Consider the following 15,618-nt stretch of genomic DNA (forward strand, 5'->3'; position numbering starts at 1 on the left):
AGAGACAATCTTTGTTCCCTGGATTTTGACACTTATTTTTCCAATTGCGTTTCAGTCCAGTCTTTGTACCTGACCATCCCACAGCCTATGTTGAAGTTTGAGCTGAAAAAGTAAGAGAAATGGACAATTGGAGGACATAAGAAGTGTCAGGCTTAAAAAAGGTGATCTACAACAGGTAAACTGTTTAAAAGTTATGGCATTAAGAAAACAAACACAAAATGGAGGAAAGACCTGACCAATGCATCACCCTTAAGATGATCACCCACATTTTAATCTATCAACTTTAGGAATCTTCCAACTGGCGCTAAGGACTGAAAAAGTACTTAAATATTTGGTTCAAAATTAGTTCGTTGATTGGTCACCTCCTATTTCACAAACATGCTTTGTAAACTTCTAACATGTTAATAAAGAACATTTGAGTTAATTTGAGGTACACCTGTGGATGTATTTTAAAACACACCTAAAACATTGTGTTAGATCATGGAAAAATCAAAAGAAATCAGGCAAGATATCAGGCGGAGAATTGTGGACCTCCACACATCACGTAGTTGCCTGCAGGAGACCTAAGCTTGGGCATGTCCTGCCATCAAGAAGAAGACGGGTCCTATTTAATATTTAAAAATATACCAAACTCAAATGGTGTATCAGAGATTACGGTTTAGGTTTATATTTTGCATGTTGAAAATTAGCTCCAGTATGAATGCTTCCACTTTGTGTTCTACTACGCCCCCATGTGGATAAATTTGGCGTCACGGCTCCCCCTCACAAAAAGGAAATTAAACTAGAAAAGAAAACTGAGAGTTTTAATCCATCGCGGCTTCCGTAGCAAGAGGAGGCGGATGACTTCTCATTTTGACGTGGAATATTTCCGTGCAGAGACGATGGAGAAGTAGAAGCCCGGTGAAGCTGAAAACCATTAGATCCAGACGGGATTTTAAGCCCTGAAACCCAGTCAGGGCCGGATTGTTCCGGAGTTGACAGAACCCGGTCCAACAGAGGCTGAAGCCGCCGCGCTCCCCGCCTCTTTCCGCTCAGCTATAATCATGATCAAAGCCATTTTAATATTCAACAACCACGGCAAACCGAGGCTTTCTAAATTCTACGAACATTATGTGAGTAAAAAAAAAAACAGGCTCTTTTAGCCACGTCTGCTGTTTATTGCCACTCTCCACTACGAGCTCATTACAAAAAAGCCAATTAATAATAAAAAAAAATGTGTCACTTTCCAATGAAACCAGTGGTCAGGACAAAAATCCTAGCAGTGTTGAAAGCTTCTTAACTGATAGGATGGATGTGTTTTTCTTGTTATTTAGTCATGTAAATGGTGTGCTCCACACTGCCCTTTAAAACAAATACTGAATAATTAAACATGTGCAATCCAAAGCGAGGCTGTTACATTCAGCCTGAACCAGTGAGAGGGAAGGGTTTCTCCCAGTTTTATACTGGTTTGATGTGAACATCCTGCTGTGTGGCTGATGTGAGTTACTGTTTGTGTCACATGACTTTAATGAGGCCTTTGTGAGCAACTCGTGTTGAACTGTTGCCTTTATTTCCTCTAAGGCTTTGTGGTGTACCTGCTCAGTTAGAAAAACTACAGCATAAACAATCGATTTATGTAATAATCTCTGCAGAGCAGCCTCTTAAATTGGATTTGTACCTCAGTGGCGGTTCTTGCTTGAAAAGATGCCCCGGGCGACCACTCCTCTTTGCCCCAGCCCTAATAAGAAGCCCATTTTAGAACAAAATAAACTTTTTTATTAAGCAAACTATATATGTGTTATTAATATTATTAATATTTTAATATTTTTAATGTTAGTCATGTAAAATTAAATTTTTTATTTTGTTTATTATTTTTTTCACAGCTTTTTACTCCAAAGAAAAACACCCAGACCTGGCTAAAATCAGGAATAGGTTATGGTGTGATTGGATTTTTGTGCCATAATTCCATGATTGGCACAAAAATAACGCTGCAAAAAAATAATGATACCTTTTATGACATGGGCCACTTAGCAAGGAGGAAGCCATTACTCAGAAATTGGCATACACAATGCCAGGTTACGGTTTGCAAATCACTGAAGAACAAAGATATTACATTTTGCAGACATGTCATGTGGTTTGATCAAACAAAATTTTTAATTTTTGGCTATAATGACCATCATAACAAGAGAAAGGGCAAAGCTTGCAAGCCTGAGAAAACCATGCCAACTTTGAAGTATGGAGGTGGCAGCATCATGTTATGGGGATGTTTTGCTGCAGGAGCGACTGGCGCACTTTACAAAATAGATAAAAACAGTAAAGTAAAGCATGCTGTACCATTGTAATGCCCTGGGCTTACTTTTCTTCAGATGGAACCAAGATTTCTGTTATGGTTTCTGTGAATACTTACAACTACCAGTATAGCCCTGAGAGAAAGCTGAAAAATAGAGGGTTTATTTTTCAGAATCACAGTGAGTCCAAGCCAACATCTAAATCAACAAAACAATGACTTAATGGGAGATAAATAAACTTTAGGAATGGCTTAGTCAAAACCTAGAACTCAATTAGACAAAAAAACAAACAAAAAGAAACTGGAGTTACAAGAGATGTCCTCACAATCTGATCTTTTTACTCCAGGTTATACCAACCCATGCCTATTTTCTTACATTTATCTGGGTTTGAATAGCCCTTTGAAAGTGAGGCTACACTGCCCACTAAATTACAACAACAAAAACAGTTAAGTTAACAAATAAAAACAAGGAGGAACACTGCAGGCACACATCTCCAATAATGTATCAGCAACTTAGGAAAACTCTAATTGACTCGGATCAATGTTTTCTGATATTTACCAAACTCTATTGACAGCTTAGTTTAGAAATGAAATAAGCCATCCTTTCAATGTTCCAAGTTTTATATAACATGTTTATTGAGGCAGGTATTGATTCGTATGGGTTTGAGGAGGATCAGTTGCAACTGATTGGATTACAAGAAGGCTGTGTAGACACCATCTGCTATTCTGCAAGCCAAGGTGTTGACTTACTGTCTGCAGGAGATTTTATATCTCACACTGTGTGGGCTGCTGTGAACCGAGAGAGCTATCTTTATCATCTGTAAAGACAGGGTCTGCGTTTGCTGCTGAAGCTGAACAGAGTTTATGAAAAAGTCATGAATGATGCGCGTTTTTTGAATGGCAGAGGCTGAGAGACTGTAAACAGACAGGCCTCATTCATGCTGTGGGTTTTGTGTAACTATAGGGGAGCCTGCTGTTGCTTTACACAGGAGGTTGCAGGTATATTATAGTGGCATGGGTGTAAAAGGACATAAAAATGTTTGTTTGCACATGACGGTTGTGCACATTTAATGTGTTGCACAACCCACAGTAACTTTATTATCTAAAAAATGTCTTACGTAACTGGCCGCTTTAACTGTTTAGTAACACAGTTGAGTTATTATTTAGAAACACCATAAAGATATGAAACACTTTTTTTAGAATGTACTCTAGCCTTTAAAGCCCGTTAAAGTACATTAGGGTCTAATTTATTAATGTATTGCAGCTCTAATTATAATTCTTTCTGCACATGCATTGATGTCTTATTTCTTGCTGCATTTTTGGCTTTCATAGAGCAAAGCCCAAGGAACAGAATTAGGTTTCAACGACACCTGGGTTGTTACATAATTGTTTTTTGTTTTTGTATATTTGCATATAGCACCCCCCACTATTATTGGCACCCCCGGTAAAAGTATGTAAAAGCCTTAAAATAAATTATTATGAAAACTTGTTCACCTCCAGGATGCCACTGTTTGCTGCCGTTATCCGACATTGAGCTTTGACAATTTTCTTTGCCTCACTTATTCTCCTCCTCAGTGTTTATGGTGTTATGCTAAACTCGGGTCACAGTTTCAGTTCATTTAAACTTTTCTTATATTCACTTCCCAACTTTTGAAGATTAACATCTGGTTTACTTGCATGGGATGTTCTCCTGTCTTTCCTATATTTAAGAATGGCTAAAATAATTTTTTAGAAATGTAGTCAAATTAAAAGGGTTGGTTTTTTTTTCTGAATTTTATTCTGCTAAATTAAAAGTTGGGTTATTTTAAGGCTTTTTACGTGTTTTCTATCAGCGGCACTGATAGAATTTTCTGCTTGATTAGTTAAAGGGAAATCTGTGGGGAAACAAAAGGTCTGGGATTAGGCTCTAAATAGAGTTTTGTTAAAAACCTAGATGTGGGCATGGTTAGGCTAAAACCTGATTATTTGTTTTTTTTTGTAGCCATTCAACACACATCTGTGTTACTTGTACACCATTTTCTTCAGTCTTTCCCATTTTGAGGAATGACTATGGTTATTGGGTCTTAGTGTTAAATCATGATTATATCCCAGGGAAATGGGATGTATTTAATGAAAGTTATTTAACGTTAATCAACTTACATAAGTAAATTATAAATTACAAAAGGCTTCAGCTGTGTTTATTTTCGTTAGGGCTAATAATTCCAGAGCAGATGATATTTAATTTAAAACATTTATTTTAGACTTTTTACACCTTTTTTTCAGGGCTGCACAGTATGTCACTGAATTAGACATTACAGGTTAAGATGGTCACATCTAAACTGGAAGAAAAACTGGAGTTTTATAAATCACTGAACATCATGATGAGAATTTCAGAAGCTTTTGCCATTCTTCAGTCTCTCACTGCTGCACTTTGGATGATTAAACTGTGAGTACTGGTAAAGCTGCTGGTCCCATGCTGCAGGCAACATGACCAGTTTAGACCCCAGCATGCCGGATACCCGTCACCTCCTTCTCTCCATGTACGCACTGACCTGTTCAGGACCCCGAGAGCATTATTTGCTCCCTTTGGTGGCACTGCCGCACTGTAAGAGATTTAAAGAGTTTTTTTCCCCCCACTTTTGTTTAAACATCTTGAAAAATATGTTACGTTTTAAACAGCACCATCTCCACTGGAGAACATGTGACATAACTAACATGGTGCAGCTTTTCTTATGAATCCACCTCTTTTTGGCCTCTGTGTATTATCGCCATAAGTAAATCACCGTTTGCTGATGAGTATTTTAAAAAAAAGAAAAAAGATGTTTTAAGGAATAATTTGTCAACAACAACAACTCTGCCTTTCAACTGGCAGAGAGGAAACGACTCTCTGGAAGTAAATTTAACCCGTCAACATTTTGGTTTTCACCTCTTTATTAGATATGCAATGTTCAGTCAGCCAGAGATCAGAATCGGATGATTTTTCGTTGATTGGCTCTGATGAGATCAGCAGGTGGGGAAAAAATATTTGTTCATTAATTGCATCAAAACTAGTAACTCCCACCATTTTCAGTCCAGTCAACAAACATTATGTGCTTTAATGCATTTGTTTAGTTTAATAAAAATCAAGTAAAGATTAGGAATATAACTCTGCAGAACACCTTTTTCTTTTATGTGTTGGAGCCTTTTGCAAAACCAAAACAAAAATACTAAACGGGTAAAAATCCGAATCAGCACATCAGACCTCGACGAAAACCAAAAAAGGCCAGGAAAAGCCTGACCAGTGCATCTTTTCATTGATAAACAGCTCTCCTCTCTTTATCCACTGTGCAGAATGAAGACACAGAGCAACAGATCATCAGAGAAACCTTCCACTTGGTCTCAAAAAGAGACGAAAACGTCTGCAATTTCCTAGAAGGCGGATTGTAAGTAATGACGCACATGACCTGCCTGTGGTTGAAACTGTTGGCACATGAGCGTCTAAATGCACACAAGCTGCGATATCCAGGAGCACATTAGGGCTCTTGCAACAGAAATTAATAGTAATTCAATATTAACTAACTAGTGGCTGAAAAATGTTTATAGTTTTTTTCTTCTCTCGACATCCTGTTGCATGTTATATTAATAAGTGTTACACAGTCAAAAAAAGCACTTCATTGCAAATGTTTAATTGCATATTAACTGGATATCATAATAGTTTTCTAGAAGCACCACAATAGTCAGTTGAGCCAGTTGAGTTATTGCACAGGTTTCTGTAATGGTTGCAACATTTCCTGTGGTGACAGAAACACAGGGACAGATTTCCTATCAAACCCTTCATCAGACTGCATAACCACTGCCTCTCATATCTTCTCTTATTAGTGTTTTGTTTCATATCTGTACTTTTATAACTGAAAACATCCTGTTGCTTTTCACCTTCTGTTTTGTCTTTGTCATAACATGCTTGTTTGTGCAGGTTTTATCAGGTCATGCTTAGGCCAAAGTGCAGCATGTCCTAATAATGTTTAACCTCCTGAAGCTGATTTCAAGGAGGCCAAAAGGAGTTAATGGCCCTTAAATGAGATGCACCAATCAATCTACCAAAAATCCAGAATCTGTCAGCTTCACTTGATTGTCTCTGACTGCTAATCAGCATTATATGCATCCAAACTACGGTGTTGGGGGGCTGGAGCGTATCTCCAACAGTCATTGGACAAGAGGCGGGGGAACACACCAGACAAGTCACCAGTCCATCAAAGACAAACAGAGACATACAGGACAAACAACCGTGCAAGCACACACTGAGAGAGAACCCATGCATGCACAGGGAGAACATTCAAACTCCATGCAGAAAGAAAAGAATATTAATGAATAAGGTTTTATTGGCATTACAGCAGCAAAAACCCCTTCTTACAATTACTCAACAAAGTTTTACATGTTTCCACTGGTAATTTAAAGATTATTCTCCTGTGAGAAGCTCCATTTGTAGGAGGTTGGAACGCCTCCTTGCCATCACCTTATTCTTTAGCCCCCCACTAGAGATTCTCCATCAGATTCAAGCTGGGACACTCAAAACCATGAATAATAATTCCACTCCAAACAAACATCGTCGGTGAAATTTAAATAAATACTTTAAACCTAAATTTGCAAGCGGTTTGAACATTTTTGGTTCTAACTGTGTTTTGATTGGTTTAGTTTAATAAAAATCAGATAAAGCTTACGGACAAATACTTCAAAGCATTAATGGGGATAATCTTGTAATTCCTTAATTTTCTGATGGGTTGTAGACTACCACCACTCTCAAGGAACCTGCAGTAAATTATTTCTTTATAGTTTTTGTTGTACTCCGCATTTTAGGTTGATTGGAGGATCGGACTACAAGCTGATCTACAGACACTACGCCACGCTGTATTTCGTGTTTTGTGTCGATTCTTCTGAGAGCGAATTAGGAATTTTAGACTTAATCCAGGTAAAACCTTTCGGTATTATTTACTGTTTGGAGCTTTGCTTTGGGGCTTTTTAGTTTGTTATTTTGTTGCATCATAATATATACATCTGTATATGTATTATTATCTTTTGTTTTTGTCAATTTCAGGTTTTTGTGGAAACGCTGGACAAATGCTTTGAGAATGTCTGTGAGCTTGACTTAATTTTTCATGTTGACAAGGTAGGAATTTGTTTTATTTCTTTATGTAATGCTTATGATTCTGTTTGTTCAACCCTTCTCTTGACTATTTATGACACTGCAGTAATAATACCCTTTAATGATTATGGCCTGATTTATTGTGCTGCGCTTGTCTGATGAATCACATCACATGTAGAAACATGTTACACAACAGATTTGATGGTTTTATTACCACCAGCTTCCTAAATAAAACCTAAAAGCAGAACATAATGCTGATTAGATGTGAGGTGATGAGTTCATTGGTTAATGACATGATTAGATTACTTATTTTTATATAATATATTGTATTTGATATGAGTCATCATGTTAAGAGTCCATATTGTGGCTTCACTTTTTGTTTTACCAGACAAAAATATTCACACCTCTAAACTTTTTCAGACTTTGTCACATTATGACACAAAACTTCAATGCATTCTATTGGGATTTTATGTGATTGCCCGACACAAAGTGCTTAATAGTGAAGTAAAAAGAAAAGGATGCATGATGGTTTAAAAAAAAATCTTTTTAATCTGATACCCCCAAACACAGGCCAATGTAACCGCTTGACTTTAGAAATCACTAAACTCTGTCAGAGGTCATGCAGGGGTCAGTTCAATAGTGGGCACTTTTTATTTGTTTTTCTTGATTAAAGCGAACTGGAAACGTTCTGAATCGTGACCTTTCACGTTGCGCCCCAGCATGAATACTTTTGCAGGCTGGTGTATGACTTCATGCATCCTGAGTACCTTTGGGCCTTTAAGGTGAACTAGATATCTTATATTAACATATAAGCATAAAATCCTAATGCAGCAAATGTTTAGATATTCAGAAAGTACTTTTGATTCACTTTAACTATTTATTTTCCCAATATTTTATTATTTATCTAGTAGCTTTTATTTATGTCTTAGAACTTCACCATTCGCCTAAATGACTATATGTAGTGGCAGATTGCAAACTTCAAGGAGTTTAAATCAAAAACTAAATGACAACACTTTGTAGAATATGCAAAGGTGTGCTTTTAGACCATCTTTGGCTTGAACTACAGTTTGAACCAAACACGCCCATCAAGTCAATCAGACATTAGAACTTGGCACTCCTTTACTGCCAAAGGAGTTATCCTCTTTTCCCAGACTAAATATGACTGAAAAAGAAGTGACAAAAGTTGTGGAAAGACTAGAGAAAGAAATTTCTTCACTGAGTTCTTTGGGCCCTGAAAAGACAAAGGAAATCCTTAATACTATAATAAAATCTGAGTGAATCAGATAGCAACCAGATTTAGGATGGCCTTTCTTTAACAATAGGACATGTATTATCCCTTTAACAGATTCACTTGAGGGAAACCTGCGTTGACTGAATTAATAATTGTATCAAATTGTACACATTTTACTTGTAGTCTACACACGTAAGGTCCGTAGTATTTTGGGGCATTCTGTCAAAGCAAAAAAGAAACCCTGCACTTTGATGACCACCATTATATGCTGTAGCAAATGTAGGGCTGCTTGCACCACCACGTCCCCTCCGCTCCTACTGTCCTCGGTGTGCCAGAGCGAAACTGCATAATAAGGACAGAGTCAGTTAATTTCAGAGGTGTTTGTCAGCCTTGAATTGCAAGCAATTTCTTTACTGTATTTAGCTCTGTGAATGTGCCTGTGTATCATTTAGTTTTTTTGTTGCTTGATTTCAAGATTTAAGAGTTAGTGGCCTGTATTTATATTCAAGAAAATGGACAGAGAGAGAAGGGGGAAGACGTGCACTAAAGATCCTAATGTTGCAGATCAAGTGGGGGAACGGCCAAACATTTGTTTATTAATACCTCAGTGTTTTATTTTTATATAGAAATAAAAACACAGCAAGTTGACTGAAATATTGAAGGGTTACCCATTCTCTGGATGTCTCTTGCTTTAGGTCCACCACATTTTGGCAGAGATGGTGATGGGCGGAATGGTCCTGGAGACCAACATGAACGAAATAATCATGCAGGTGGACGCCCAGAACAAGATGGAGAAGTCTGAGGTGAGCGCGTCCTCGTCCGTTTGCTGACTTGATTCTGCCTCCACCACACCTCTCTGAGGCGTTGTGCACAGTATGCAGGCATGTGTGTATGCTGCACCCTGCATGTTACTCTCCAGCAACATTGTGGATGCTCATGACCTACTCCAGAGTGTTTGTGCTCTCTTCAGCCTCTTTCTCTTGCTGCTTCACTGCTTCGTAATATTGATTAGGATGAGACATGATCTATACAGTAAACACACATTATTAAACAGATTTATGCATCCAGTACTTTTAAACTAAGAGTACCTTTATCCAGTTTATCTGCAGAATCTGTCATGCTTAAATCCCATATCATTCAGGTTTGGTTTAGGGTATCTGCCTGTTATTTTAGGAAAATGTGAGTTTTAGATGCTGTTTGTTTTTGGGTAAAATTTTCCTAATGTATCTCTAAGCGAGTGTACTTGCTTAGATGCTAGCTTTATGCAAATACATTGTTTTTGTCCCAATACAGCTTCTGCTAGCAAATAATCATTTGCTTATTGAAAAAAAAAAAATGAAATAGCCATGGCCAATTAATTTGGTCAGTGGGATTTAGTGAATGTCTTAAAGCTTAAATGCACTAATGAAAAGTTATTTTTACAATGCGAAACTGAGGAAAAGTCCCTATTCAGTTCTACTTCCAAGCTTATATGGTAAAGTTAACGACTGCTGGATGGATGCTTCTGTGTATTTGAAATCTAAAGTCTTAATTTAGTCTATTTTTAACATTAATCTGAGTTTTATTGTATGCTTTTAACCAGGCAGATTCATTTTTGTTTGATTAGCAGTTTGTAAGCAATCTTTTACTGTTCTGACATCGAGAGCTGCTCTGTCTTTTCCCTTTTGGACCTATCGTAGACCACAGTGGTTTTCATGCACTGATGCTAATTCATTCTGACAATGTTCGTTTAAAGGTCAGCGTCTGGCAAACAAGGATGTTGCTGTCCTTCCTCCAAGCTGCTTAAAGCTATACACCACTGGTTATTTTTATTTTACTGTTCTTTAAATTTATGTCTTTATACATTTTAAAAATAACAGGAATAAGGTTAATACTGCTTCTGAATCCAGATGTGGTGTACTATAGGTCCTATCACTATCTGTGGAGATAAACTGTAATTAATTTAATCTGCTTTAACATTCCTCATTCCTCTTTTTCCTGACCCTGTCCAGTTCTTTCCATTCTTCTCTCTCTTTGCAGACCTTTATCTTTCAGTCTACCAGGCAGGACAGGTAGACACAGGTACTGCTAAATTTACAACCAAATACTATAACCTTAACTGAAGTTTTTACGTCCCCTTTGAGTCTCTCCACATGGCCCTTCATCTAACTGTAAACTGACTTCACCAACATACAGGAGGAATCTTTCACGACAGACCCAAAAATGCCGCAATTGTAGCTTCAATACTAAGACCAAAACACATTCACTTTATCTTTGACAGCAGGGCCGTAGTCAACATCGGTATACCAAAGTAGGTATATTCTGCCGTACTGGTTTAATTGAAACTGGTGTTGCTCTGTCCTGGTCCTCTGGGCCAATATTCTGCATGTTTTAGGTGTTTCTCTGCTGCCACACATGATTAACATATTTCTGCAGCAGGTGAATGTATAGATGGCAGGAGAAACAGTGGCATCTTCAGATGGATAATGGATTAAAAGAAGAACTATAAGAATCTCTATAGCTTTCAGAGTAAGGTTGAGGTTACAAGGTGCAGATGAACCTATAATGGAGAAGAGAAACTTCTGAGGAGAATAAGAATTGGTCATTGCAACTTGACTTCAATCCTCTATCATGGGGAAGCAAGGATTATGGATATATTGTTTCAGTTAAATACAGTTGAGCGGCTCTTGAAGACTGCTGGACTTATCAAGAGATTATTAGAGATATGCAATAGAAGTGCAATGGGTACCTGATCTAGAAGATGGCGGTAATGCAGGAAATTCGATAAAACCCCACAGAAGAAGAAGAGGGCTTCAGCCGCAGCACTTGATGGCATGCTGAGAAGGTGATGCAAACATTCAAATAAGGTGTGATAGAGCAGAGACACATCTAAAGCATGAAGGACTGTGGGCTCCGAGGACCAGGGATGAGAAACATTGGTTTAAACCATTGGCCATTTTCCACTGGTCCTCACCCAGCACGGTTCGGTATGACTCTATTTGCTTTTTAGGCTTTTCCATTTTCCATCCAACCGTGCTGAGTCGTGCTGAAAAAGACTCGGCATGGGGTGGGGGGGTGTCACAAGTCACAGAATACATATTATAATAACTTATATCTTCAACCGTTAAGTCATTGTACACTGGACTCATTGTGTATATGACCACTATAGCAAGCTAGCATTGGGTAGCGATAGCTTATCCTCACACATCCTTTAGCTTGTACCCTTTAGTTTCAAACAGCTCCATGGCTTCCCTCTCTCTTCGTCTTGCCGCCTGCAGCCTTCTCTGGTTCTGCTTTAACTCTGCGTCTGACAACAGCCATAGACTGAGCAGCAGTCAACGCTGTTGTTGTTTGTGTCATTAGAAATCACATCACATTACTTTTTCCAGACTGTGGGGCAACCTTGTTATTGAAGATCCCGCCTACATTGAGATGGTATTATTGTAATGGAAAACGAACTACACCGCGCACACCAGACCTGAGGTCAAGTACAGTAGGTACTAATGGAATAGGGCCAAGTATCACCATCAGTGTACTCTCGTTAGTTGTACATGACATCAAGCATAGAGCACCAAAGGCAACTGTAATTTGAAATATGTCTTTTAAAGATTTCCTTTAGTAACATTCAACTTTTTTATGACTGCGGTTTTCTTCATTAAAATACATATTTTTTTAAGGGAGTTGATAGGATTTTTGATGCTTATAATTTTGTGAAGATGGTAAGGATGGAGCCTGTTCAGTGCAAACAAACTAATCAACTTCTAATAATCTCACTATAAATGGGCTTTTCACTAAAATACCTTAAACTGTTTTCCAGCTTAAGACCCAACATTTTGGTTTCATTTCTGACTTTTGTAAACCTTTCACCTACCAGTACAACTTTCTGCAGATTCCGATTTTTTTCCTACAATCTACAATTAATAGCAGATAAAATATTGAACAGTCATTAGGTTTTTATGAGAGAGCGGTGGTTTTACTAATTTAAAAGACAAAGAATTGGGGTTGACGTGTGGAACTTTGTCATCTTATTTTAGCAATTACCTTTTTCAGTGTAGTTAGCAACTGTACACAGTTCACTGACAAAGATGTTAAAATCTAAAAAAAAAACAACTTTTCTGTATTCCATCAAGCCTTCTTGTTATCACCGCAATAAAACTGAAAATGGCTAGCGTGGCATCTCTCTACAAACTGGCACACCTAGGAGTGTTGCAGTAATGCTGAAAGGCTTCAAATACCTCTCCGCTATATATTACTTATCATTTAGTTTAAAAAAAAGGCTTTGTAGTGGTTTTTAAGGAACGTCCTGCAGGAAAATGATTCTGATTTCTGAGTGCTGCGCCCACGTGCTGCATCAGCATTCCTCTCCTTCTGCAACCTGGCCGCCTTTCTGTCTGACACCAGTGTCCTTGATTCCTGGCAGAGGAAGGATTTCCCATTAGACAAATGGCCCATTGAAACAAGCTCGTGAAAGAAGGACAAGAATTTATCTACATGCCATGCATACTTTTCTTTGACTGTGATTTTTTTTTTGCAAGGGTGGTTTGGAGTGTTTTTCTCAGAGTGTAAGATAAATGTACAGGATTGCGTATCATTTGGTTATTTGTGGGTCTGTCGTCTAAAGATTCAGTTTGGAGATCTCTAACCGCAGTGATACTCAAATGTTTGCTTATGCCAAAGAAAAACAACAATTCACCGTTTCTGAATGTTTAAATGTTCCAGAAAAGCTAGTCTGATGATTTTATCGGAGGCTAAATTTGCCTTGTTGAGTGTCCTGTTGAGATTCACTGTGTTAGAGTGTAGCGCCTCCTTTATCCTGAGCGTAGGCCTCACATTGTAGTTTAGCTCTATTAGACTAACAATCTTCTCATATCATCTGTAATAGATGTAATATGTGTTTACATGACTCTCTATTAAAAATTATGTATGTAGACTAAAGCAAGATATGCATCTCAATAAAATAGAATATCACTCTTTGATTAAATTACTGAAATACATTTTTCCTGTGATGATATTCCAGTTTACTGAGATGTGCCAGTAAATGTATACATTGCACATTAATATCTCTACTCACAGAAATGTATTTACACAGAAAATGGTAGTTACAGTCATGTCTAGGCCTCAGCCTACTAGAGGTACAGTATACCCTGCATAATAATGGCTTGAACTCTGATACCTATATTCTTCCAACATGTAGTTATCCGAGCATCATTTATCTTCAAATCCAGATAAATTTTTCTGCTTCACACAATTCTTTTCCTGCATTTTTACCCCCACCAGTCCACAATCGTCCGGTGGGTTCACTTTCCAAGCAATGCTGCCTTTTTTGTCCATTTGATGAATGTTCAGTGCTGGTCAGTACATCAGTATCAGTGAATGAGTAGTTTAGTGCAGTATGTCCTCACAGTTGACTCCTAATTGGCTCTGGTTGTGATGTCCATCATTCTAGAAATAGAACATGCATGTGCATATAAAGCTGTAAAGGCATCTGAATGTACATTTTGCATATGTCGTCCGTCTCAGTGCTTTTGCATTTTGTCAGCAGAGGATTGTTGTCCGTCCAGTTGTGTTTTCTCCTCAGTGTCTTGTGTTGAACTTTTTTCTTTATTAATATTTTTGCTTCGCTGGTTTGTTTCTTATCAACCCTTATTGTGTGTGTGTTTTGTGTGTTTGTGTGTCCTTGGGTTTGCACAGGCTGGCATCGCAGGAGCACCAGCTCGCGCAGTGTCAGCGGTAAAGAACATGAACCTCCCGGAAATGCCCAAAAACATCAACATTGGCGACATAAGTATAAAAGTGCCAAATTTACCTTCTTTCAAATAGCGGCAGCAAGAACCATGAACCCTGAGGTGTCATCTGATGTTTACCTTGATGCAATCTGCTTACCAAAACCTTAAATTACTTTATCAGTTTGGGAGATACTGTGTGATTTCATACTCCATGTTGTGGTTTTATCTCCTTAGTTTTATTGTTGAGCAACGTATTAAAAGTTTGGTTTTTCTGTTTGAAGGATTAAAAAGAAGTATTTATCAGATTTACATTCATTCTGCCTCGCTGGAGGTTGGTTCTTAGCGTTCATCACCTCCATTACAGCTCTGTGGCGATTTGTTGCTGAAATAAAACGAAAAGCCAACACATATGTTTACTCTAATGTGGAAAGATCTGCTACAGTGTTTAAATATGAATTACAGAATAATATTATATTGAATTTAAAATATAGACCTATAAAGGCTGTTTTTTTTTTCTTATTGGTATGTGGACCATTTTAAAAGATTTGTCATGTTTTATGGAATGATTCTTTGAACTTTTTTCTGTGTATGATTTTCTTTGATTCTTTTCCAACAATAAACTAACGAAACTCAACATCTCTTTTAATTATCTCCCTTGTGTTACCATCTCATATTGTTCCTATGTGTTTTACACAATAAAAAGCATACCATATTAAAGCATTTTATACTATTCCTATGTATATGCACTCAGACTGCACAATATATCGCAAAACTATCATCGCAACACATCAGTTAGCGCAGTAATATAATCAGAAAGGACAACTTGTAATATTTGCTGGCTATTACATTCCAAGAGTAAGAATTGTACACTTTTCATGCCAATAGTATTTTCAACCTGTTAGGTAGAGTCTTCCTGCAGTAGATGGCACCACCTGACACAGACGGTAGTGTCCCAGATGCTAAAGGTCAGAGAAAGTGTTTGAAGCGTCTTCATAAGCAAACAAGGAAGAGAGGAGAGAGGAAAATTTGGATTTCTTGTAGCCTTTATTGTTTTGCAAATTTAGCAATAATATTGTCATCACATGATTTGCATCCTTGCTGTTGTTTTAGACTTCATGTGGTAAGTTGAGCAGGTACAGTTCTATGCACACACTTTAAAATATCCTTTATTTATGTATTGCTTCTAAGAAGAACGGCATTCTTGTAATCTTGTAACGTGATGTCGATCAGTGGTTGAATGAATGAGATCTTTATTTCAAATGTAAAAAAAACATAGGAGGAAAAATATGTAATAAAAATAAGAATAATCATCAAACAT

The 15,618-nt window shown here is 37.6% G+C and overlaps 1 protein-coding gene across 2 annotated transcripts; it reads left to right on the forward strand.

The window, feature by feature from the left end:
* The first annotated feature begins 802 nt into the window (after positions 1 to 802).
* ap3s1 (adaptor related protein complex 3 subunit sigma 1) lies at positions 803 to 14,934 on the forward strand. Of its 2 annotated transcripts, XM_047381194.1 has the most exons (7): positions 803 to 1,112; positions 5,576 to 5,667; positions 7,079 to 7,190; positions 7,317 to 7,388; positions 9,291 to 9,398; positions 10,615 to 10,656; positions 14,266 to 14,399. In XM_047381194.1, the coding sequence occupies exons 1-6, from the start codon at positions 1,044 to 1,046 to the stop codon at positions 10,648 to 10,650; spliced, it is 489 nt and encodes a 162-aa protein (XP_047237150.1). In that variant the 5' UTR covers positions 803 to 1,043; the 3' UTR covers positions 10,651 to 10,656; positions 14,266 to 14,399. The 2 variants fall into 2 exon arrangements, with proteins under 2 accessions (XP_047237150.1, XP_047237149.1); XM_047381193.1 differs by lacking the exon at positions 10,615 to 10,656 and having other exon boundaries at positions 807 to 1,112; positions 14,266 to 14,934.
* The last annotated feature ends 684 nt before the right edge of the window (positions 14,935 to 15,618 follow it).

The sequence above is a fragment of the Girardinichthys multiradiatus genome, chromosome 12 (assembly GCF_021462225.1).
Source record: "Girardinichthys multiradiatus isolate DD_20200921_A chromosome 12, DD_fGirMul_XY1, whole genome shotgun sequence".
Taxonomy (NCBI): Eukaryota; Metazoa; Chordata; class Actinopteri; order Cyprinodontiformes; family Goodeidae; genus Girardinichthys; species Girardinichthys multiradiatus.